This window comes from Mauremys mutica, chromosome 5 (assembly GCF_020497125.1).
Source record: "Mauremys mutica isolate MM-2020 ecotype Southern chromosome 5, ASM2049712v1, whole genome shotgun sequence".
NCBI lineage: Eukaryota > Metazoa > Chordata > Testudines > Geoemydidae > Mauremys > Mauremys mutica.
The window spans coordinates 71,782,197-71,809,049 of record NC_059076.1 but is presented as its reverse complement, the minus strand read 5'-3'; the positions used below and the strand labels follow the sequence as shown (position 1 = coordinate 71,809,049).

The window sequence follows — 26,853 nt, the reverse complement described above, 5'->3', positions numbered from 1 at the left end:
TAATAAGTTTAAGGTTTATCACGACTCAGTTTCCACACAAGCATTCCTTTATTAATTCAAAGGCCAGTTGATGATAATTACACCCAGTGTACAAACAAAAGCGTGTACTCCTATATTCTACACCTAACAGCAATTTAGTTTTAAGGACTGGACAAAATATTCACAACAGGATCAGGCTCTGGAGCCACCTTGCCATCATGGCATTTTCCAGAGGGATAAGGAAAAACACTGACAAAGAACCTAGAAAACCTGTATTTTTTTTTATACACTGTGACAAACAGGTGATGTCATTGCCAGTTATCAGACCTCCACTAAAGCTAGATGAGGGAATTTTAGGGCTGAATCCTGTCCCCGGCTCTGTTGAGACAAGATTCATGGCTTGTCAAGATTCACTCACAATTCAAGAAGGTTGCCTTCTTATCTTATTTTAGTATGTTTTTTTCCTAGCTACCAGACTAAGCATTTCTAACCAATTATATACTGCACCTGGTGCCCAATTAACCATGTTTTCTTTATTTCTATTACACATCCATTCAAATCTTAAAACTGGTATTTTAAGGGTCACTACAAATATCACACAAGAAACTTATTTTTCTCATGATCTCATCCTTTTACATGTTTTGGGCCTACCACTTGCGCTAAAAATCCAAACTCAATTTAAATCCATTGTCTGTTTAAGCCTAATGTGGACCTATATTCCTAGAAAGGTCACAAGCACTTACATGTTGAGGAGTAATATTGTTAAAAGTAAACTTTAGGGAAGAAAAGTAGGTTGTTGTGGGAAAAGATGGTTTCCATGAACACGTTGATATGCACCTCAGTTTGTCTGAAGCCGCCTTTGGTTGGGATAGGGAATGACAAGAGAGACGAGAATAAACTTTCAGTGATAAAAGACATAAATACACTACAGTATTTCATCTTTCAGATAATAAATTAGGAAATGAACATTGTCTTATTTACAAAAATACAGCCATTACATGGTAGCACACTTTCACATTTTAGTTGCATAGAATATCTTGGCATATAAATTCTACATGTTATGAATCTCTACTGTGCATTACAGTTTATTCTAGTGAGAGTTGTACTCAGCCTTAGTCCTGATATTTGACTCTGAGTGGTCTTAACAATTGTGTGGACACAATAAGATCAGATTTATTTTAATGAATATGTAATTTAATTTAAATCATTTTAAATTTTATGATACGTTAATCAAGAGCAGAATGTCTGTATGGAACATTAATTTGAGGCAGTAAGAACAAGCAGCTGTAGTTCCCTGATATGATATCTGCAGTATTTATATTAATTATCTCATAACACAGAATAACTGGAGTAGAAAATCCATTATGTTTAGTTAAATAGTGAGGAAATCAAAATGCTTTTATCTGTTAATTTTAAGGTATCCTCCAGAAACTGTAGGCTTTAAAGGTAACAGATGGCCAACATGTTTAGTGAGATTATAAATATACAGTAATAATATTATAAGTGTGAACTTTTCCAATTTGCAGCCTTTTTACTCTAATTACACAACTATGGCTATGCACAAAATAACTAAAATAATTGTCTTTAATTTTCATTTTCAAGTGCAAAAGTTTTTTGTACTTCTGCCAAATTTATTGTCATTTGCTGACATGTTCATTGTGTGAAATTACTATTCTCCTAATTTACAACACACATAATACAAAAATAGAAATGATTCTCTGTAACGCAGAAGTAATTTATCCATTGTTTAATTTAAGGGGAAATGTCTGTTACAACACACTTAAATATTACATTAACTTCTAACCAAAGACAAATGTGTAGTAGGTTTTGAGCTCAGATCCTATATACGTAGGCTTGTCAGAATTTGATTTTGATTTTTTAAAATATTTTTGTAATGGATAACATCGATGTTTATTTTTAAGCAAGTTTAATATTTTTATTAATTTAAGTTTTCACAGTTGTATAAAATTGTGGATTTTAAGCTCCCCTCCCACCACCATTTTTATCCATTTAAATTTTCACAGTTGTGGGAAATAATGGGAGGGTCAGGCAATTATTTAACGACAATAGACATTGAGATTCAAATATTAAAGCTTTATAAATGGTCAACATCACATGCCAAAATATACAGAATAAATATCTTTAAATCAAAAAATCATACTACTTTACTCGTCATTCACTAGTCTATTTGTAACTAATCTAATTCAGAAGTCTGAATCACTGGATTTTAACTCTCATAAATTCTTAAACAGCATTTTTCTTACTTTGCCTATCTGTAAATTTTGATTGTTATTGATGGAAATATTTTCCTCAGTTTGTGTATGTACGGTGAATTAAATGTTTACCAAATTTACCAATGGTAATACTTATGCACATGCTTAATTTCATTGGGATCATTCATCTGCTTGAGATTAAAAACACATGCCCATGTCTTTTCAGGTTCACAGCCTTAAATAATAGTGATACTGCATGGGTGGCCATTTAAGGTACTGTGTTTAAAAGCAGGAGCAGCAGCACAGGATTTAGTCTCCATGTGAGCGACTTCTTACCCTTTAAGGAGAATAGTTTGTCATATAGTGATAGAGCTAGTCACATGGATCTGATGTACCAGGATGACTCCATATATTTCTTGCATTACAGTACTGGATTTTAGGATAATGCTCTATGGAGGGGTACTTCCCGATTTTAAGGGTACAGTGCTTATATATTAATATTTATATTACCAATCTTCTGCTGTCTTCTGTTCTATATATAGGGAAATTGTCATTTTACATATCTAATTAAAATGGACTTTAATAGTTTTTTGAGGTTTGTCCCTTCTGGTTTTCCTCACAACTGTCAGAGATTCTGGCCTTTGAAGTAGAGACTAAACTGAAGCCTCTTGTGCTCTTCTCTTTGGATGTCCTGATGGAAGTTAAGTGTCCAGTATTAATTTTTGAAAACAGCAGAGACCCGACCTCTGCTGCCTGAGCTAGGTTGCCCTTTCCCTTGAAGAACAGATTCAGCTTTGTGAGCTAGTACAGAGTACAAAAATTGAAACCTTATTTTCCTACCCAATTAGGCTACTTTATGGTATTCACTTCCCTTGGATTTTTTGGAGTTGGAAGACCTCATTCATAAAAATTACTATATAAAACTATTATATTTTCAAAGTTCATATACTTCAGTATAGTAAATTTATATTTTGTTCACATAGCATATATTATATAAACAATGTACTGCATATTACTCCAGAAGAAGAGACTGTTTTTTAAATATGCAAGGAAACTTAATCCATCGCACTGTTTCAGAAATATGTTCTATTTCTCTTTATAATTTTCAGTATCACTATTTTTACTTCTCTCTCAATTAGCATTAGCTCCAGATTTGAAAAAGCAGCGGAGGAATATACACTGATTAGCATGTTCAGATACTCTGCTTCCAATCAGTAAATTATATTCAAATGTCAACACAAATTCTACCATTTTCTGTATGTGAAAACAAATTGAACAGTTGGTTTCTCTTAACATATATATATAATATTTATTATAAAGATATTTCTAGAACATGTACTTATGAGTTTCAAATTCCTTCATTTGTTCCATAGCTATATATGTTGGTTTTGTAAAACCAGTCAGTTTTTATTACTTCAAATGATAGGAGAATAAAGTAACCTTTGAGCTGATGACTTTATTTCACCCCACACTAATTCTCTTAATGGCTACTAGAATTGATTGTAATAGCAGAAATGCCTTGCATTTGGTATTAGACAAGAGCAGAAGCACTTCTTGGCAGGTTCCTGAATGGATTCATCTGATATAATATGCATTTTTTGATTACTGTCTAACCTTCTGCAACCTTTACTGTCTGTCTTTTGCCATTAAAGATTCATCTGCCACTCTATCAGGTGAAATAATAGCTTGAATAGATCTGAATTACCTCATCTAGACCTATTTTAAATCAATGCAGACCGATGATATAATTTCACTAGCATGTCTCATTTGTAAGAGAAGAAGTACCTAAACATATTCCAGAATACAGAGACATGTTAGTAAGATTACTCAGCATATTGCATACCCTTGGTCAAGCATATATCTATAGCACACATTTCAAAAACGTTAAACTGGCCCAGCCACAATATACAGCTTTATCCATTGCTTAGCAAACATTTGTTCTCTGTGAGGGAATGTGTGCTTGTGACATCTGCTAACAGTCTGGCACACGGGCAGAGCTGTGTCAGATGATGTATTGGAGAAAGACATAGAAAAACCAACACCAAGAAAACAAATTCACAATATTTAGAAACTTCCAGTGGGTCAGGAGGTATTTTTGTGATTGTAAGAGGTTTTACTTTAAGGGGTTTCAGTTAGGGTTTTCTTCTGCAGTCTAATTTTGCTAGAAATAGTTTTAGTGGGAGTGATGGTAACGTCTATATTTAAGATTAACTAGTTTTCATTTTGGTCACTTACGACTTTCTCAAACTCACTTTTTGGGTTATAGACTTAAGCTCTGACTAAATTCGGGTATTTTTCAAAAGTTTAAGCAAAAATTGTTCATCTGTGTTTGAATAAGGGAAATTGAAAAAATACTTATCCCATTTTAAAAATAGTTCTTGTAACTTTTTTTTCTTCTTTGAGTGATTGCTCTTGTGTATTCCACAGTAGGTGTGTGTGTATGCCACATGCACCAGTGTTGGAAGTTTTTCCCTTAGCAGTACCCGTAGGAGGGAGTGCCCCCCACAACCACTGGAGTGGAGCCTGCCTGGCATGGTATAAGGGGAGCTGCGTGCTCCCCCCACCCTCAGTTCCTTCTTCCCACCAGTGAAGGTGCGTCGGAACTGCTCAGCTCCAGCCTTGCTGCAGCCTGTCCCCAGAACTGTTCGTTCTGTAGTACCTGTAATCAGTTTAGTTTTTAGTGAAGTTTAGTTAGTAAGTGAGCCCAGGCCGGGGCATGCCCCATGCTCTGGGATTTAAGTTGTGTGGCTCCTGTAGGCGTTCTATGCCAAGGAGTGACCCGCACACAGACTGTCTGTGCTGTTCGGGGGAAACCCATATCAGCAAAAGGTGTAAGATTTGCAAGTCGTTCAAGCCCCGGACAAAAAAAGAAAGAGACATTAGACGCCGGGCCATCCTGATGGAATCGGTGCTGGTCCCGACCCCAGCACGCCGCCCTGATCCAGTACCTTGCACTGTGGGGTCGGTGCGCGGAGACCCTTTGGTACCTTTGACTAGTCAGCACCGCTCCCCTTCCATGGGGCAGGCCAAGAGGATTGGAAAGACTCCCTCTTTGCAATGGCATCAAGGGAAGTCTGGGACAGAGACTAGTCCCATGTTAGGTAGTCCTTGGTCCCCATTGAGCCTTAGGCCTCCGACTCATGCGGAGCAGAGTAGCCCGGCCCCTTCGGAGCAGGCCTCTCTGGATGTCCGGATGCCATCTACGCCCGAAGCCCTGCAGGCGGCTAAGGACGTCATGTCCATGCTGGTGCCAGGAGCCCCGCTGATGTTGGCCCCATGCTCCAGAGGCAAGCCGCCACTGGGGTCATCGCAGTCACCGCCAGCCCAGTACCGGTCTTAGTCGAGAGAATATTCCCGACACCGCTCGCTGCCCAGTGACTGTTCAGGGCTTAGTCCATGTGGATCGCCCTCAACACTGGCCAGACTGTCTGGATAGGTGCCATCTGATCGGGACTCCAGGTACCGCTCGTCTTTATAGAGCAAACACAGACGGGACCATGGTCGACGTCGCCAACGGTCCTCATCTCGAAGGCGGTACCACAGTTGGTTGCAGTATGACCATCAATGCCGTTCCCATTCGGAATCCTGCTCAAAGTCTCCGCCAAGACACCGTAGCTCCGGGTGTCGATCGCCGGCTCCTCGCCTTCACGGGTCCGCCCATCGAGATCGCTCATGGAGCAGTCACTACCATCGGAGCCATTCTCCTACCCCGAGGTCGTGGTCCCTGTTTTTTCTGGCATACACAGGTACTGCAGTACAGCAGAAGATGAAGTCTGTATAAGGTTCTGAGGAAAAGTGCTTGGTACTGTTATATTGTATTATTTAAGAAATAATATGTGACCAATGATTTGAAGTCAGTGTCAAAATGCATACTCAAAAAGGTAGTAAGATTGCGCACTCTACCCTTTGCATCAGTTATAGTCTTCCTTTACTAGAGAGATAAGTGAGAAGAAGCAGTTTATGGTGGTATTCTGTGATATGCTGGGATATCTTTTCCTGCATTGAATTACAAAATAGCATTGAATAGAGGATATAGAAGTTCTTATAGGAATCACTGTAAAGTGAAATTAGGCAAACTTTCAGTATATTTATCAATGTGTTTGGGGGGGGTTTATAAATCATCTTTAATACAAAATATCAGCATGGACTTTGTTAGCTTTATCAGCTCCTGTTCTTGTGTGCTTCTCACAGCAACTTAGCTATTACATCTCTTCTGGTGCAGAATTAGCCATTATTATGTTTGTTGAGTCAGTAATACTGAACTTTTTCAATTGTGCTACTGTACCTCATCTATTTCTTTTGTGCTACAAAAGTCTGATATTTCATTTGATTTCTGTTTTTTTTAAGTTTACTCCAAAAACATAGTTTGCAAATCATTTTAAAATGAATTTGACCAGCTTTCATACAGCACCTGGGACACCATTACAATACCATATAAAAGAACTGGTCACGCAACAAATCCCATGTAGAATGAAGACTTCTTTCACTTGTGAATAACCTACTCTTGGAGATTCAAGAGCACTCAGATCAGTCCTCAAGGGAAGTAAAAACCTAGGATTTGTAGGCCAGATTCAGAGGTCAGTCTAAAAGACTACAAGGAGTCTAAGTTTATTTAACTTACACACTGAAGAGACTAGAAAAAAGTTTGTTGCTTCCGATTAGATTCTCCATAGTTACTTTGATTCCTTTAATTTTTATACTTATTTATTTAGATTCACAAGGCTAAAATCAGATCCCTTTAAATTTATAGATGTCCATATACTAACTTAGGCCTGGTCTACACTACGGGGTTAGGTCGAATTTAGCTGCGTTAGGTTGATTTAAAAATGACTGCGTCCACACAACCAACCCCGTTCCATTGACCTACAGGGCTCTTAAAATCGGCTTCTGTACTCCTCCCCGATGAGGGGAGTAGCACTAAAATTGACCTTACTGGGTCAAATTTGGGGTAGTGCAGGTGCAAATCTATGGTATTGTGCTCCGGGAGCTATCCCAGAGTTCTCCATTGTGACCGCTCTGGATAGCACTTTGAACTGCGATGTACTAGCCAGGTACACAGGAAAAGCCCCGGGAACTTTTGAATTTCATTTCCTGTTTTGTCAGCGTGGCGAACTCAGCAGCACAGGTGACCATGCAATCCCCCCAGAATCGCAAACGAGCTCCAGCATGGACCTAAAGGGAGACACCAGATCTGATTGCTGTATGGGGGGAAGCATCTGTGCAGGACAAACTCCGATCAAAAAGAAGAAATGCAAATATATTTGCCAAAATCTCACAGGGCATGTTGGACAGCGGCTACAACAGGGACACACAGCAGTGCCGCATGAAAGTTAAGGAGCTCAGGCAAGCCTACCAAAAGACAAAGGAGGCAAACGGTCACTCTGGGTCAGAGCCCCATACGTGGCGTTCCTATGATCAGCTGCATGGCATTCTAGAGGGGACCCTACCACTATCCCACCACTGTCCGTGGACACCTGCAAGGGGGGAGTCTCACGCAACGGGGAGGAAGATTTTGTGGATGAGGAGAAGGAGGAGGAGAATGAGCAGCTGGCAAGCGGTGAATCCGTTCTCTCCAGCAGCCAGGACCTTTACATCACCCTGGAGCCAATACCCGCCCAAAGCAGGATCCCTGACTCTGAAGCCAAGCCAGAGAAGGCACCTCCCGGTGAGTGCACATTTGTAACTACAGTACAGGGTTTAAAAGCAATAGTGTTTAATGTTTTATTTGCCCTGGAGAATTGGGATGTATTCGCGGCCAGTACAGCTACTGGAAAAGTCTGTTCACATGTCTGGGGATGGAGTGGAAATCCTCCAGGGACATGTCCATGAAGCTCTCCTGGAGGTACTCTGAAAGTCTTTGCAGAAGGTTTCTGGGGAGAGCTGCCTTATTTTGTCCTCCATGGTAGGACACTTTACCGTGCCAAGCCAATAGCAAGTATTCTGGAATCATTGCAGCACAAACCATGGCAGTGAATGGTCCTGGGTTTTGGTTGCATTCAAGCGACATTCGTTCTATATCTTTCTGTGTTAGCCTCAGTAGAGTGATATCATTCATGGTCACCTGGTTGGAATTTTTGTAAGGGAACAGTAAAAGGACCCCGTTCAGACTGGGCTGTTTGTGCTGGGCTAAAAGGGATCATCCCGGAGAATAGTCGCGGGGGGGGGAGGGGAGAAGGGATCATCCCAGAGAATAGCCATGCAGTGGGGTGGGGGTAGGGGTGTGCTACACATCTACCCGAAAACTGCAGCCTCTCCTTTTAAATGTGAAACCCAACCCATTGCTTGCTCTGGGAAAGGAGGGTGCTGCAGTTTGAAAACATTCCCATATATAAGAAGCCAACCCCGCGTACCAAAAGGCTTACCATGTTGCCCAGCCGTGTGTGATGTGTCTCCCTTTTGTTCTCAGAAATGTATCATCTTAAATTTTACTCTCCCTTTTTATCTCCCCTGAGGTGCAAATGTTTCTATGCTCCCCCTATCATCTCCGTCCCTGAGGTTATCGCAGATTAGAAGGTGGAAAAAAATGCACTCGATATGACCTGTTTTCCAAGCTCATGCAGTCCTCCCACAGTGATAGGGCACAGCTTAATGCATGGAGGCATTCAGTGGCAGAGGCCAGGAAAGAATTAAGTGAGTGCGAAGAGTGGAGGCAGGATGTGATGCTGAGGCTAACGGGGGAGCAAACGGACAGGATGAAGCATCTGTTGGAGCTGCAGAAAATCCAACAAGAGCACAGACCCCCACTGCATTCACTGTATAACCGCATGCCCGCCTCCCCAAGTTCCATATCCGCCTCACCCAGATGCCCAAGAACGTGGGCGGGCGGGGGGAAGAGGGAGGCTCCAGGCACCCAGCCCCTCCACTCCAGAGGATGGCCCAAGCAACAGATGGCTGTAATTCAAACAATTTGATTTTTAGTGTGGCTACAATAAACAATGTGGCCTTGTCCTTCCTTCCTCCTCCATCCCACCTGGGCTACCTTGTCAGTTATCTCTACCTACAGTGCACCACTGTGTAAGTCGATGCTAGCCACAGTAGTGAGGATGCATGCCGCCGACTTAAGGCACTTCGTGGGGACATACAGAATCGACTGTATAAAATCAATTTCTAAAAATCAACCTCTATAAAATCGACCTAATTTTGTAGTGTAGACATACCCTTAGACTCAGGGTATGTGTACACTGCAACTCAACACCCACATCTGGACCATGTCATCTGACTTGGGCTTGCATGCTCGGGTTGTGTGGCTATAAATCTGCAGTGTAGACATCTGGCCTAAGGCTGAAGCCTGGGCTCTGGGACCCTCTGTCGATGTGACTGTGAGATTCTGACTATTAACCTCTCTAACTATTTTTGTAATGGATTTTATCTCACTTTCTTTACAAACACTTTGGTTGAAGAGCACTTTGATTTACCCGACTTCAGTATTTGCCATTATTCAAAAGAGTGTCTTTGCAGTTTATTTGTGATACTGTTTCTTGTTCAAAGAATTGTACCCACACATAGTTAGATCCTCAGCTGCTGTAAATTGGTGTAACTAACTCTATCGACCTATGCTGATTTACACCAACCGTGATCTAACCCAAGGAATATATATTAAAAAATACATTGTTTTGGCAAAAATAGGTTTAAAAAAAGTGAAACTAAGTTTATCTACATAAATTGGCAGGACAGAATGGGTAAATAGTTACTGCAACTGCACCTAATTCATTGTCAAGCCTGGTATTTCAGGGTAACTGCTCAGCTTTGCCATCTTTTGTCAGAAACTTTAAGCATATGTCAGAATGCAAACTAGAGTCAGCCAAATCAGCTCCTACACTGACTTAGTTTCTGGAGGGTCCTAGCCCTTGTGATTAGATTAGTGACTGAGTGACCATTTGGTCTCAAAGAATCTTTAATTTTTGTTCAGTCATTTGTAACATGCATCTTGATGTAGTAGTAGTCGTTACGGATCTCTGGCGCATCCAGGATCCGGTCTGGCATGGAGGGAATGTATCTGCCATTCTTCCTGCTGGACCCAGGTGTTGTTTTCTGGCTGTAGAGCACTTTCAGGTTATTCTGGTAACCTTCTGGGTTACCAGCCTCCTTTGTGGTATGAAATTTAAATCTGCCTATGTCCATCTGTAAAGAGATATTCAGATCTCACAGTGTTGTATAAGGACGTAGACAGAAAAATGTTTCTTTATTACTCTTAAGTATGAAAAAACTATATGTTCTTAAAACAAGGTATAATCTGTTTTTCCCTGCAAGCAAGTCTGTTCTTTTAAAGCATGGAAAATCATACATATGTATTCTACAGCTATAATCAACTATTTTCCTTCACCTATTCTGTTTCTCAATATGTACTTCCACACAATTGTTTGCTACTCTGTCAATTTTCCAGTATGCAAGATGTCAAGTTCCACTAAATTCCTTATTCCTGTTTTAATTTGTGACTGGTGGATTGTTTGTCTCAAAACATTATTGGCATTTTTCTCAGTAATCAAAATTCATCTGGATTTTATATACTTTTCTTTAAATTGTGTATTACTGAACTGCTCAAAACAGCTGAATGTTCAGATAAGTGTTTTACTATCACACCTATGTGCCACACTTTTATAATACCTGTCAAGGTTCCTTCCCCACTCTGAACTTTAGGGTACAGATGTGGGACCTGCATGGACACTTCTAAGCTTAATTACCAGCTTAGATCTGGTATCGCTGCCACCATTCACAAGCACTCCCTTCCTTGGGTAGCCTTGAGAAACTTCACCAATTTTCTGGTGAACACAGATCCAAACCCCTTGGATCTTAAAACAAGGAGAAATTAACCATCCCCCTTCCTTTCTGCCACCAACTCCTGGTGGATCCAGATCCAACCCCCTTGGATCTAAAAAACAAGGAAAAATCAATCGGGTATTAAGAAAAAGGCTTTTAATTAAAGAAAAGAAAGGTAAAAGAAAACCCTCTGGGAGAGATTAGCATACCAGCTACTCTCACAGACAACAGATTCAAAACACAGAGGATGTTCCCCTGGGCAAAAACTTTAATACACACAAGAATACCCAAATTTGATAATTCCCTTAATGGTACCAAGACAAGTTACAAAGAAAATAAACATAAACCTATTTATTCCTTTCTAAAACTTACTACTCTGATAAGAGGCTGGTTCCTTGATCTTTTTCACTCCGGCTGAAACTGAAACTCTAAACAAAGAAAAAAACCCTCCTTCCTTTTGAAACATCTTTGTTCCCCCATTGGTTCCTCTGGTCAGGTGTCAGCTAGGCTAGGTGAACTTCTTACAGGTAAAAGGGGCATTAACCCTTAACTGTCTGTTTATGACAATACCACATACTGTTTGTGAATTGGATTTCTCCTACTGCTTTATTGTCAGGAATAGCAAAATCTTGCAAAATATTTTTAGGAAATAGTGAGCAAATTGAACTTTCCCAATGGGAAAGTTTAAAAAGAGAGAGAAAATAGGGGAGGAAGGAGCCTTGGAAAATGACAACAGGAAAAAACATTTTTTGTTATTTCCAAAAAACAAAATGAAATGACACTAAGTCAATATGAAACAAAAATGTTCATTTTGAATAATTTTGAAACATCCCCTGGAAAATCAAAATATTTTGCCTGAAATTTCTCATGGGAAAGATTTTGATTTTCCATCCAGTTCTATTATTTAAATTAATGCATATATGGTAATAGTTGATGTACGGATTACAGTATTTACTTAAAATGCTGACATTTTAGTATTGAAATATGAGATCTTGTTACAGCTCTCTCTGCTGAGAAATGAGACCACAGTTTTTTTCCATCTAAATTATTAGTGAAGTTCTGCTGTATCTTTCTTGTAAATTTCACATATAAAAGACATCTGCTTTTACTTGACATATTAGAAATGTCATGAACCAAATATACACAGTGCATTTAAATTGGTAATATAGTAAATGTAATTACCTGCAGTGCTTGAGAGCTGACTCCAGTACTATAGCTTTGGGGCATAAAATAGGCAAATGACAGTTTGTAATCAGGTTGTTTTGCATCACCTTGATTTTTGAAGATGATGATCTATTCCTATTTTACAATAATCCAACTAATTAAAATTAGTAACAAAAATGATCATTTTTTCATTCTCTTTCTCTATTTTGGGTCCAAATCATTTAAAGTTTCAGTATGGAACAACAAAGTTTGGAAAAGTGCAGTAATTTATATTATAAGAATGGCCCTAATTTAAGATCATATCAGGATGTATTTTTCCTGCTCCTAACTCCCCCCCCCCAATAATGCTCCTCAAAATGCATGAGTGTGTTGAGACATTGAAACAGGATTTGTCATATTCTACCCCAAAATGGGCAATACCACATGTTTCAGAGAAAGGTGTAAGGAACCGCCCAGTAGGCAAATGTGGGATAATCTGTCCTCCAAATTGTTTTTCTGATTTCTAACAATGAGAAATTGGTTAAATCCTTGATGCATAAAGTTTAATACCTCTTCCAAAATTTGTTAGCATTAACTATTATAACATGGGTAAAAGATGGGGCTAGGGTGGGACAGGACCAGTCTGAGTTCACAGCCATCTGTATATTTTATAGATCCAAAATATTTATTCTCTTCTCACTTCTGCACACTTCCAGTCAGCAGCTGTGCACTCCTCAACCCCAGGGTACTCAATTTTAGTTCCATTTCGGAGCTGGGAGCCAAGGACATCAAGGAGATGCTGCCTTCTTTTCCCATCTATACTCAATAAGATATAGACTATACATCTTGGGGGTAGGAGTTGATCAGACACGGAGGCTCACCCGGGCTGCTTTTCTGGAATGGAGGGTACCCAGGATTGACAGCACCATGGAATTGCTATGTGCTCTTTGCTATTGATGCCAAGATTTTATCACTAGTTTTAACATAAGATTTTGTTTAAAAACAAGTGAAAGGAAGTACTAGACTAGTAAAAAAAAATTGCAACATCAGGGCTATCCAAAGGAATGAGGGGAGACCACATTATCTAAAACCCAACAAACTTTAACAGAGTCAGAGCCTTGATACATCAGCACTTTCCTTCCCAAGAACTAGTGACAGGCACCATCATCCACATGAAAACACTTTGTTTCAAATTCATTTCCCCCCAATTTCTTTTTCAAATGACACATACCTGCCATACAGCCGGTGGGAGAAAGGAAGCTCATTTAAATATTTCCAAGCAGTACAGCATAAATTAAGGATCTGTATTGTCTGCCACATACATGTTTAAATACTTGTATTGAACTGTCACCAGCTGTAGGTTTGGCCAAAGCAGATGTTAATTTAAAATATCCTATGTGATTAATTTATTTATATGTAATCTTGGCTCAGTAGCCCATTTTTACCCTACTAGAAAGGTCTGGCTCATTTTGAGCTTACCTTACCCACCCATATGCCAATACCAGAATTGTTTCCTGTTGCATATTGAGATAAGGAATTCTGATTTTGTGTAAGTTACACAAGAGAGGAGCAAAATATGATTTTATAAGACACTCCAGTTTGTTTATAATATATGCAAATATATGCACAAATCCAACATGAAAGTCAGTCATGAAAAAAACTAAAGTCTCAAGAGCTATTTTATGAGCAAAAATGAATAAACAAATATACAGATACTTGCCCCTGTAGAGATTGTCTTCTTCGCTGACATACTGACATGCTTCAGTTTTACTCTAAAATCAAAAGTAAAATATCTAGCCTGTCATTTATGTAAATAAAATGTGTATTAGACTTTACCACCAACTTTTTGGATTGCAACATAATATACAAAATACAAATAAAACTAGGGGCTTATGTTTTAACAAATGATTTCTGCTTTGATCTGGAGTTATACCACTTTGGATTGTGAATTTATCAGCTCTTAAAAGGTAAGTAAGTTTGGGCTTAGTTTGTGGTTAGATGAAGACCTCCAGGGAAATAAACCTGGTGACTGGTTATTTAGTAGCTATTTCTTCCTATTGAATCAGTATAAATGAAACTGCTCTAGCTTGGTGTTTTAGAGAATGTTGGGCCATTGAAGGTGTCGCCTTTGGGATATCATGCTAAAGCCAAGGTCTTAGTCACTTGTGGTCATTAGGATATCATGACACTTTTCTCAAGAGTGTAAGTGGGTTTATTTCCATGTTATGCTGTCCTTCCTCCCTCAGTACTCACCTACCGTTTGTTAGATTTGATGATCTTCTTCACTCCCTGCCCTAAAGTGAATACTGTTAAATAGCTGCACGCTCTTCCCCAGAAATGGATATATTTCCATGGTGAAAGGAGTGATTCCTTTGTGTAGATCTATGTGGATATATAATAGTTTAAGTACTCGGGTATCATCTGGATGAATAGAACTGGATACAAGCAAGATATATTGGAAGTTTATTTTTATAAAATTTATACTAAAAAAAATCGTATTTTGAATGTCTAATTAAATACTGAACATAGAAATGAGTAGAGAAAAGAAAACCATAGACCACATGTTGCATTTTTATTTGTTTCATTTTTCAATTTTTAGCATAATTTGAAAGATTGCATTTATCATACAGTAAAAAGAAACATAACTAAAGAACTTTATACCTTTTTATTTCAGTGTGCAGTGACCTGGAATTCAGGGAGGTTGCAAACAGACTGAGAGACTGGTTCAAGGCACTTCATGAAAGTGGAATCCAAAACAAGAAGACTAGAATTGTACAAAGGCCTGAAAGAAGTAGTAAGATATTTCTTCTTTTGAGATTTGATATTCTCTTTGCTACTTTTCCACACTTTTGTTTTTCCATTAATGAGACTTCTATTATTCTAGTGAATCTTAAAACTAAGCTTTATACAGCAACCTGTATAGAAACCGTAATCTATGACCTTTAAAAGTTAATTTTCTTATTTCTTCTCAGGGTGTAGAACTGTGCTTTTGTATCGACATCCAACGTTCACCTCAAGTTTCTAAAAAGAACTATTGTTTTTCAAAACAGTGGCTGATGACAGAGTTATATGAAACCTGTCACTCACAAAGCTATTATTTAGCCCAAGATTTGATTGCTATTAGTAATACGGCAGAAATGCTTTGCTAGATCATGATAATTAGTTGACCTATAAGGAGGGAAAAAGGGAGGAAGTAACTGCTTTGCTGAGAGAGCCATTTAGCAACTTACCCTATTATTGGAAAGCTCTGTTGCGTACAAGCTTGTAATTATATGTAGCCCATCACCTCTAGTTGGTGTCACGGTGGATGCTGATATAGAAGAACATATGAAAGAGAAGCATGTAAAAGAAAGCAGTTTTCAAGGATACACTTCAAAAGAGGAAGAGTCAGGAGTGCTAATGAAGTGGAAATAGTAGGGGAGGCATTTTGGTTTTAGCTACTTTAAATATTTAAATAGAATTCTTGTTTTAGAAAACATCAACATTTCAACTTACGTAATTTTCTAAGGGCTTTGTTTAAAATGGCAATTACAGCATGCAGCAGAGCTCTTGACAGTGGTGCCCCACTGTGGCACAGAGTTAAATTAGACTTGTTAAGCATTAAACCTGTACCCTACATTAACACGAAGAGCAAAAACTCTGAGTTTCTCCTGTATATATGTTGAATTGAACTTGGCCACTTCTTACTGTTTACTTTGGTCCCTTCACTGTAAGAATTGTTAAACTGTTGAGTTTTTATCTGCCTTTGTTTGTTCAGCTTGGTGGTGAAGGGAGGAGTTGAGCTAAGCAGGGTGACTTGTGTAACCTCTTTTTCCCTCCCAGCTTACTCGGGAACAGATACCTGTTGCCAGGGCACCTCATGTCATTAAGGATAATGTTGATCTTGTGGGTCTCAGCTGAGATGGGAAAATAGGTGGGGATCCTCTAGTCACACCTCTGTAATAGTCCTCTTACTTGTATGAATATATGTCCACATGTACACCTGTGGCTGTACCTCAATTGCCTCTAGGAACAAAACATACAAATAATGGATCTTATTCAGACAATCAACACTCAAAATAGAACCAACACAATTTTACCTAAGCTATCCTAACAACATACGATGGAAAATGCAACAGATGAATAAGGTGAAACTGTTACAATTGTATCAAGTCAGTAGGTGTCTCTGCAGTAGTTCAGCTAATGGCTGCAGCTTTCAGCAGCAACATAAACTTAACCAATGATCTTAGTATTATACATGGATCCACTCCAACCCTGGGTGTGCATTCTCCCTTAAGTTTATAGTCCTGGGCCCTCTCTTCCATTGGTGCACTGGGCAAGATGGAGTTCAGGACAGCTATCTATACATCTAGCAAAGGCACTCCATATAAAACAGAAAAGTCCACATGAGACTGTTTTGTATTGCAACCGACAGAATGTACCGTACTAGCTGATATTTACAATTGTTATCTATTGGAGAATAGTAACCCCTGATGCTCACCGTACAATAAGTACCCCTTCTCTTCTTCTTAGACATAATGTAGCCATTCCAAGACTTAGCAGTCTCTCTTCAACCCAGAGAGCATAGCCCACAGGTTAGTCACTCTTTTCCTCAATTGTCTGTAATCCAAATTCACACTAGCTATGCAACAACAGTTTCTGGCTTCCACTCTCAGTGCCTCAGTGGGGAGGAGGAGGCCATGAGCTGCAGCCCAGAACTAGCAACTTGTCAATTGTAGTGCAATCTTAACCCTGATCATGTGTCTTCAACCCCAGCAACTCAACAGAGGGCTCCATCACAGCTTACCCAACCCCCAAAAAGGAGCAATAGCTCTCAGTTTAAGCTCCTTTCCCCAATATAGAATCCATGACCACTAAATCCAACTTCAGAGGGTGCACACCACTGCACCATGGGATTTGTAGTCCTTCAAAGCCAGCATACAGTACACAGACATCTGTGTAATGAGACTACCTCTAATAGGGATGAAAGGCTCCTCAAGTTAGGGCCTATACTTGGTATAAAATGTCACTTTGTAGTAGAAATTGAGAGCTGCTAACAGGAGAGTTTTGGCAGGAGTTTAGAGGAGGATGTGAGAGGCTTTCCATTCAGCTTCAGCTCTACATGCAATTTCAAGATGGCTAGAGGTTGAATAGCGGTGGTGAACTGAAATGGATGTGCCATGTTTTCTTTCCTCCCTGAAGTGACTTCCTGTCCATGAAGTACCAGTTGATGGATGTGCTGAAGGAGAAGATTATTGGATTGGAGAGACAGGTAGAAACACTGCTGAGGAGCTGAGAAGTACCTAGATTGCTAGATTCAGGAAACATCAGTACTCCAGGTTCAAGGAAGAAAGAAGCTGGCCACCAAGAAGTTGGAAAGAGAGGAAGTCAAAAAGGAGGACTGGCAGTTCATAACCACCAGAGGCAAAAGGTCATAGTGCCATTCTGCACAGCTGGAGCTAGACAACCATAGGCAGGCTAGGGCCTCCAGAGAAAAAAGGACCAGAAGGAATTCCACACAACTACAAGTTTCCAGTTGATACCAGGTCCTCAATGTGTAAACAGTGGGAGATACTTCTCAAGATCCAGCTGGCCCAAGGGGATGGAGATATATGTGGGACACAATGTGGATGGCAGCTTGGCCTAATCTGTAAGAAAATCAGTTTTGTCCACAAAGAGTTTGCCAACTGTTCAAGGAAGACAGATGCTCCTTGTTGGGGATTCAACACTCAAATGTATCAAAATAACATTCTGCAAAGAAAAGATGGACAAAGTGTGCTTTCTTCCCACAGCCAAGACACAAGACATCATTCTAAGATTGGATAGGCTTTTTAAGTCAACATAAAAGGATCTGTTGGTAATGACTCATATCAGCACTAAGAACACTGTGTCACAGGATACCTTGCAGATAGTAGATGACTTATCCAGCTGATTTTTCTCTGTGATCCTTCCTATTCCAAAAGTAAAGATAGACAGAAGGTAGAAGATTCTGGAAGCGAACCACTGGCTAGGTAAGGGGTGTGGAGTTTTGGCTTTATGGAACATTGATCCACATTGTATGAAGAGAGGGGGCTATGTAGTTTGGATGGCCTACACTTCAATAGAAGGAATTCCTGGGGACAGGCTGGCTAGAATAGTCAGGAGGGCATTAACCTTGTATCAAAAGGGGAGAGTAAAAAGAGGGAAAATATGAGCACTCAACACAAAACTAAGATGTTGAGAACAAAATTAATCAAGGAACTAATGAGCGTGAAGAGAAGAAATTCTATACACTGGTGCTAGGAGTCCAGGTAACAAACAAGAGGAAATGGAATTGCTCATTTATGAGCATAAATTCACTCTAGCTGGTATTGCTGAAACCTGGTAGGATGAGTCACTCAACTGGAATGTTAAAATAAACGTCTATAACCTATACTGGGCAAAAGGGGAGGGGAGAATGACAAGCTTTGTCAAAAGTGGCATTACCTGTTTCCAGATTACTGATAATTCAGAAGAAAATGATCTTGAATGCTTATGGATCTATGCATGACAGATAAAACACTGGTATTAGTTGCTCTCCACAGAACACCAAATCACACTAGAGAATAGGATGGCCAGTTCCTTACTCACCAGTCTATAATGTGTAGGAAAATATGTTGTGTGATCAATTTGAGTGGCATATGCTGAAGATCTCAAGCTACCAGTACTAAAACATCCTTGGAATTTCTAAATATTACAGATTAAGGCTTCCTAATTTAAAGAGTGTTGCATCCAAGATAGGGGAATTGTATATTATACTTTACCTTGATAAATAAAGAGGAACTGATCACAGAACTAAAAATTAATTGTAATTTAGATACAAGTGATTGTGCCTTGAGCACATTTATAATGTACAAACCAAACAAAGTCCAGACCAGTGTTGCATATACTTGGTCCCTTAAAAGGGGAAAGCTGAAAACAATTATGAGCTAAATCAGCTGGGAAGAAGAATTTAATCAGAAAAATCTAAAAAATTATTTGGAATTGTTTAAGAACACTTTATTCAATGCCTATAAAGCCACAATCCCACAACTGAGGAAGGAGACTGTTCTGGTTAAAAAAAAAAAGACTTGGTTTAGAGGGGAAGTGAAGGCAGTTAAAGGTGAAGATGATAGTAATGAATATAAATTATAAGCTAAGAAACATAAAAAATTGATAAGGGAAGCACAAGAGAAATCTATGTCCAGTAAAGTTAAGGAGAATAAGGAGGAGGTTTCTTTAGTATATTAGGAACAAAAAACATTCTAACAATGTAATTGATCCATGACTACATAGAAATGGTAGAATTGCCAATAATAATGCAGAAAAGGCAGAAGTATCCAATACATATTTCTGTTCTGTATTTGGGGGAGAAGCACATGATGTAGTCATATCATATGACAACACTCTTTCTATTCCACTAGTATCTCAGGAAGATGTTAAACAGCAGCTACAAAAATTGACCTTTTTATATCAGCAGGTCTGGACAACTGGCATCCAAGAGTTTTGAAAGCTGGCTGAAGAGCTTGCTGGACCATAAATGTTGATTTTCAATAAGTCTTGGAACACTGGGGAAGTTCCAGAAGACTGGAAGAAAGCTAATGTTGTGACAATATTTAAAAGGGGCAAATGGAATGACCTGGGTAATTATAGATCTGTTAGTCTGACATCGATCCTGAGCAAGATAATGGTGTGACTGATACGGGACTCAATTAATAAAGAATTCAAGAAGACAATATAATTAATGCCAATCAACATGGGTTTATGGAAAATAGATACTGTCAAATAAACTTGATATCTTTCTTGACAAGATTATAAGTGTGATTGTGGTAATAGTGCTGATGACTTAGACTTCTGTAAGGCATTTGATTTCATAGTGCATTTTGATTTAAAAAACTATAAAAGATACACCGTTCAATATGGAACACTTGGAATGGATTAAAAACCTCAAAATGTAATTGTACATGGAGCATCATCATTGAAATTGGTATGTTACTAGTGTGGTCTTGCAAGGATCAATTCTTGGCCCCACACTATTTAACATTTTTTTTAATGACCTGGAAAAAACTATAAAATCACTGATAAATTTTGTAGATGATACAAAAATTGGGGTAGTAGTACATAATGAAGAGGACAAGTCACTGATAAAGAGCAATCTGTGTCACTTGTGCTGGGCACAAGCAAAATATATGCATTTTAATATGGTGAAATGTGGATGAATACATGTACATATGTAGGCAATGCTTACATGATTGGAGACTCTGTCCCCGGAACTAGTGACTGAAAAAGATGTGGGGGTTGTAGTGGATAATTAGTTCAATGTGAGCTCCCAATGTGATGCTGTGGCCAAAATAACTAAAGCGATCCTTGAATGCATAAACTAGGGAATCTGAGTCGAAGTAGAGAGGTTATTTTATCTATATATTTGGCACTTGTGCAATTATGGCTGGAATACTGTGTGCAGTTCTGGTGTTCACATTTCAAGAAGGATGTTATTAAATTGGAGAGGGTTCAGAAAAGAGCCATGAGAATGATTAAAGGATTAGAAAACATTTCTTATAGTGGTAGACTCAAGAAGCTCAATCTATTTAGCTAAAGAAAGAGAAGGTTAAAAGGTATGTTGATTACAGTATATAAGCACTTGCATGGGGAAAATATGTAATAGTGGGTTCTTCAATCTAGCAGAGAAAGGTATAACATGATCCAATGACTGGATGTTGAAGCTAGACGAAGTCAGACTGGAAATAAGGCTTACATTTTTAACAGTAAGAGTAATTACCAATGATGGTGGATTTTGCATCACTGACTATCTTTAATTCAAGATTATATGCATGTTTGTTTTTTTTATCTAAAAGATATGCTCTAGGAATTGTTTTGGGGACATTCTATGGCCTGTTTGGAGAAGGTCAGACTAGGTGATTACACTAGTCCCTTCTGGCCTTGCAATCTATTAATACTGTTCTTACATTCCACACACTTTTCTCTGCCAAGAAATCCCATTTATTTTCATTTAATTGGACATGCTATTTCTCAGTGTGATTTCTCATGCTAAAATAATACCAATAGTATAAAAACAAAATGAATTAAAGGTGAATCTATCTTAACTGAGAAAAAATTGCTTCCGAGGCAAGGTGTAGAGAGAATTGTTACAAAATGGAAAAGCTCTATTTCTTTTTATTGTGCTTAAAGAAGTTTTATTACAGTTATATCTATCTTTCTCACACTCTCTCTCTAATTAATATATATAATATTAATATTCAGTGATTTTCAGTTTGACTGGTACCCTTTATCATCATGCAGCCTGGTTACCACACTAATTAAAACAAGAGAAATAGAAAAAAATGTTGGTCTCTCCAACAAGAAATTAAAATATACTTAATCAAATACACTTCATAATCTGTCTGATGTTTAAGCATCATTCAATTAAGTATCTGATTATACCAGTGAAGTGATACACTGGGTCCTGGTCCTTGCCAAATACTGGCTCTCATAGACTGTTGCAGGAAACTGGTTAAATAGATGAAGGCCTAAGATTGAGAAGCCTGTGCAAGCCTCATAATGGTTCTGGAGAGTAAAACTCCAGGAACTAGTACAAGGACCCAACCAGTATAAGCAGGAGTGCAACTCCAAGAGGTGACAAAAGAAACCACTCAGTAGATGTTAAGTGCAGTAGTAGGTAAAAGGGGAAAGGCAGCCTCTCAAGAGGCGGTAGCTATGTCAGCAGGAGAACCTCTCTGTGTGACTTAGTGCTGCGTACACTGGCGCTTGGCTCGGTACTTATATAGCGAATTATTCACACACCTGAGCAACAAAATTATACTGAAGTAATTTGTAGTGTAGACAAGGGGTTAGTAACATGTTCAACTACTCAGCTTGTTGCAGTACTTGTGAATCTGAATTGGTTTTAAAAGTAAGAATATCCTTTTTGTTCAGTCCAATATAGATGAGGTGTAAGCTTTTTCATTTACTAGATTTAATTTAAACAAATCACTGCAAAGAGAGTGATTGGACAAACTCTTCCTGTAGGAATAAGAAAGTCATTAAATATGCAATCACTTGTAATTTCTCTCCACAAATAAGTTTATGATGCAACAAATGTGTGCTTTACTCCTTAACCAATTACCTAATACAGTGTTTCCCAAACTTGGGATGCTGCTTGTGTAGGGAAAGCCCCTGGCGGGCCGGGCCAGTGTGTTTACCTGCCCCGTCCACAGGTTCGGCCGATCGCAGCTCCCACTGGCCGTGGTTCGCTGCTCCAGACCAATAGGGGCCGCTGGAAGCGGCAGCCAGTACGTCCCTCGGCCCACGCCACTTCCAGCAACTCCCATTGGCCTGGAGCAGCGAACCATAGCCTCCAAACCATCAGTAATTAATTAGCTTAATGTGCTGCTATCAAGCTAATACAGTGGGAGAAGCCCAGATCATTGCTTTTTAATTTATGGTTATGAAGTTTTGTTTAGCTGTTGCTTATATTTAAAATGTGATGCTCCTTAGTAGTGTAAACGGAATATTTTCTAATAGTTAAGGGATTTAATTTACAAAGCTTATGTCTTCCCCAGAATCCAGTTGGTGCCCCCCAAAAAAGGAGAGGATGTCTTAATAGTTATGTGTATTCAGGTTGTATTTAGAAAGCCCATTCTGTGACACACTGTATATACACACAGTCCCTGCCCTGAGAAGTTTACAGTCTTCATAGACAACATAGGTGGAAATAGGGAAATATTATTACCCCCACTTTACAGATGGGGAACAGAGGAACAATGAGATTAAATCAGATTTTACTGGTTTGTTAAAAACAGTTTTAATAGACTTTGCTTATTTTTTTATGTATTTGTGTATTTTGATGGAGCGCAAGAAAGGGAATTAATATCCAGCAAGCAAAGTAAAAGAAATGTAATCCCCAAAATATTTCAGTTGACCGACCAACTGTCTCTGAAGAAGTCCTACTGCAGACTTTTTTGTGTTAGACATTGAATGATCACAGACTGAAGAAGATATGGTGGATCTCCCAAAGGCCCTGAAAGACATTAACTACTTACATGCAGAGCTGGTAATTGTTTTGAAGAAATTAGAGAAGATACTAGACATGAAAAAAATCACCTGTCCACTTGGACAGAACTAATGTAGGTAAGTATTTCATGGGGATTTCAGAACATGACATACTGACCTTGAAGGAAAATAAAGAAATGACCAATTAAAAAAGAGTTAGATAAAATTGACAATTTCAAGAATCTACTTTGACACTCTAAGTATTGTGAAAATCCCAGAGAACCCTCCGTGGGAAGAGATACAATTGAGATTGTGCAGACACAAATTAATGTACCATATATACTCATTCATAAGCCAAATATTTTTGGTAAAAAAGTGACTCATCAAAGGGTGGTGGTTGGCTTATAAATGGGTCTACACCAAAATTTGATGATTTTAAACTCTATGGAATCATTGAATTGAATATCTAATATGTTGTAGTTTTGTTTACCTGGAGCGTCTGCAGGCATGGAGTCCCTCAGCTCCCTGTGACTGCAGTTTGCCCTTCCCAGCCAATGAGAGCTGCGGGGAGTGGTGCGCCACTTCCTTCAACTCCCATTGGCTGGGAACGGTGAACTGCAGCCACAGGAAGCTGAGGAGCTCCAGGTCTGCAGACGCTCCAGGTAAACAAAATGTCCAGGCCCGCTAGAGGCTTACCCTAACGGGCCTGGAGCCAAAGTTTGCCAACCCCTGAAATATAGGGTTGGCTTATGAAAGGGTCATAGTTTTTGCTATTTTTACCTAACCATCTTGGAGGGGTCGGCTTATAAACGAATGGACTAATGAACGAGTATATACAGTATTATTTTTACTCTTATCCTTTTTATTATTCATGTGTCATACAGAGCCACACTGAGCAAACAGAGATTTGGAGAATGATCCTTGCCTAACCTGGCTTCATTTTTTGAACTTCTGAGATCAGATTTCCCCCTACTGTTACTCACACCTTCTTGTCAACTGTTTGAAATGGGCCACCCTGATTACCACTACAAAAGTGATTTTTCCTCCTGTTGCTAATAGCTCACTTTAATTGAGTTGTCTCATTAGAACTGACCCCCCCCACACACACATGGTAAGGCAACTCCCATCTTTTCATGTACTATATATATCTTCTTACTGTGTTTTCCACTCCATGCATCTGATGAAGTGATTTTAGCCCACAAAAGCTTATGCCCAAATACATTTGTTAGTCTCTAAGGTCTTCTCGTTGTTTTTGCTCTCTATAAGAGAGACACATTATTTGGAGATATCACCTTAAGAAAAAAAACCTTTGCTGCTGAGCTTACTGTATGAGAAAATGCCAAGCACCCTGAACTGTAAAAGAAGTTGTTGGCAAGCTATAGAATTAAATACATCCTGCAATATCCAGCCTGGTGGCAAGTTTCCTGGAAGGAAGAAAGAGTCTTTTTTAATGACCTTTTGCATGTGCCAACTTGGTGAAGGGCCAACTGGCCTCAGCAGGAGCTAAAAGGAAGAATATGCTTCTGTGCAGGAGTTGGAAAGAAAACCCTCTTTGCTCAAAATTAAAAATCAGAGCAATCAGCATCGGTATTGTTGGCTCAGGTCTGGCCGGACTGAGTCTCTTTTAGAGGGGAAAACAAACAGTTTGAGCTACATCTAGGTCTTTCTTTTCCCTTAGGAGACCTGAACAGTCACTCCTACTCACCAAGTGGACAGAGTCTGCAGATCCATGTAGTCTCATAATTTTTTTGAGCCACTTATGAGCTGGAGGAGCCTCTGAGTAACCAGTCTCATTGCAGATTTTAGGATTTTTTATATAATACATTTTCTATCACGTTTCCTTGAAAAGGAGCCTTCAAAGTACGGACAGATGCAAGGGATGAAGGGAACTTGCCGTTGTGCTCCATTTTACCAGTAGAAATGATTTCTCTCAGACACGCATGCATGCCTTTTTATGTACAATGAGGTGTACTGCAAATAATCATCTCACCAACCCTTCCCGAAATCCTGAGGCTAACTTTGTGCATATTGGTGTGATCATAGTGAGCATGAATGTTATGGGTTTTAGGGGAGTGACAACAAAAAAATGTTCTAGTCCAAAATGCTGTGGCTGGATCTTTTTGTTGGGCTCAGTCAGGTTGTAACTGGTAACATGGAACAACCTCCCTTGCTGTAGTAGCTGCTGCAAGAGGAACTCCTCTCCTGCATCCTCCATTAGTGCTGATAAAAACATGTAGGATGTGTCTCTTCATTGCCCACTGCTAGCCATTCCAATAGTGCACTGGAGGAGTGGTCTGACCTTCTGCAGTGAATGGAGTGAGAGTCTTGCAGATGCTGGCAGCTTGTCTTTCTGCGGTTTGTAGTAGTGCTATCTATCTAGCTTTATATGTCAAATGGTCTTAATTGGCTTTGAAGTCTCTCTAGACTGGGCAACAGAATAGAGGTCAAGAATTTACTGCTCCCACCACTATAGTAGAATCTAATGTTTAGAGCACATTTTCACCTCATTAATGCTTTTGCTGATTTTAGGCACCAATCACAAATTCTTGGATCATTAAATAGACACAAACCAGGAACCTGAACATTTCCACACTGCGTGGATCAAACACATCCCAAGATAAGATGTATTTCAGCAATAAATGACACTTCTCTGAGATATGGAGGAGAAAATCCCCCTTGTGAAATGGCTGAAGAACATTGCCATTTAGTATAAGTGTTTTTAGAAATTGTAGGTGTTGGTCATCTGATCAGTCAATTTTTGTGCAATAAAGGTTTTTTTCGCAGCCCTGTTTTTTTTCTTTCTATACATGCCTGCGCTATACTACATATAATACTTATTTTTTATTTTCTTAAATTTGTGGCTAATTGATAGCCAATTTAGGGAATTTTTTTTACCAATTCAAAACTCAGTTGCTCCAACATATTTTGTTACTGTTGACTATGTTCAGCCTGGCATTTCTGAGTTGCAGAAGTTGTAGCAGATGCAAGCAGAGAATAACACTTTTCCCTTATGTAGCACATTTAATCTTCAGTACAGATTTTATTTTTTCATTTGTTTCAATTTAACAGCATGAAACAGTTCTATTGCAAGCTCTAGGGACTTGGCCATGTCATCGATTAAAAACAGAATCCATAGCAATTACAAATAAACTGGGAAACACCACTTTCATAAAGCAATCACTCAGGAAAAAAAACATTGCAGAACAGAAACTGTCTCCCAAACCCACTCAGATTCTCACAAAAGCCCCACACCTAATGAAAGGGAAATTGCCTCTCCTGAATGACTCATAATAATCCAGCATTCTGCCATTGGGTCTGGAATTGGACTGACCTATCTAGAAAACGGAATCAGAGTAACATGAATTACCCCATAGAACCAGTGAGATAACAATGTTATATGATACTATTCTATATCAGTAACAGGTGGAAGATTTAAGTTTGCCAAATCTTTCTGTAATAAATATGTTACATTATAGCACCTAAAATTCTTCTCAGTCTTATCTCTGAGATTGGGAATAGGCACTACAATTTTTTTGATAGAAAATTGCCTAATTTTGAAATAGTCTGAAGCATTTCTTATGGTTTATGCTTAGTTTTTCCAAAATCCACTGCATCATAAAACAGTATTTCTAATGGTATATTTCAATATTCAACTCTATGTCTATTATATCTTAAATTAAAGAAATATAATGAATATATATTTCTTGGATCTCAAATGTCCTTATTTTATTCCAATAATTTTTAATAATATCTGATCTTTAATGGTTTTATGATGACCAATTTAAGAATGAACCAC

The 26,853-nt window shown here is 38.9% G+C and overlaps 1 protein-coding gene across 7 annotated transcripts in view; it reads left to right on the top strand.

Annotated features, from left to right (window-relative positions):
• Positions 1 to 26,853, top strand: part of SPOCK3 (SPARC (osteonectin), cwcv and kazal like domains proteoglycan 3) — a 379,532-nt gene that overhangs the window by 332,673 nt on the left and 20,006 nt on the right. For 6 of the 7 annotated variants that reach the window (XM_045020001.1, XM_045020004.1, XM_045020005.1 and 3 more), the window contains one exon: positions 14,767 to 14,886. In XM_045020001.1, the coding sequence (XP_044875936.1) occupies positions 14,767 to 14,886 (120 nt within the window). The remainder of the gene's footprint in view (positions 1 to 14,766; positions 14,887 to 26,853) is intronic. The other variant, XM_045020003.1, reaches the window with a different exon arrangement.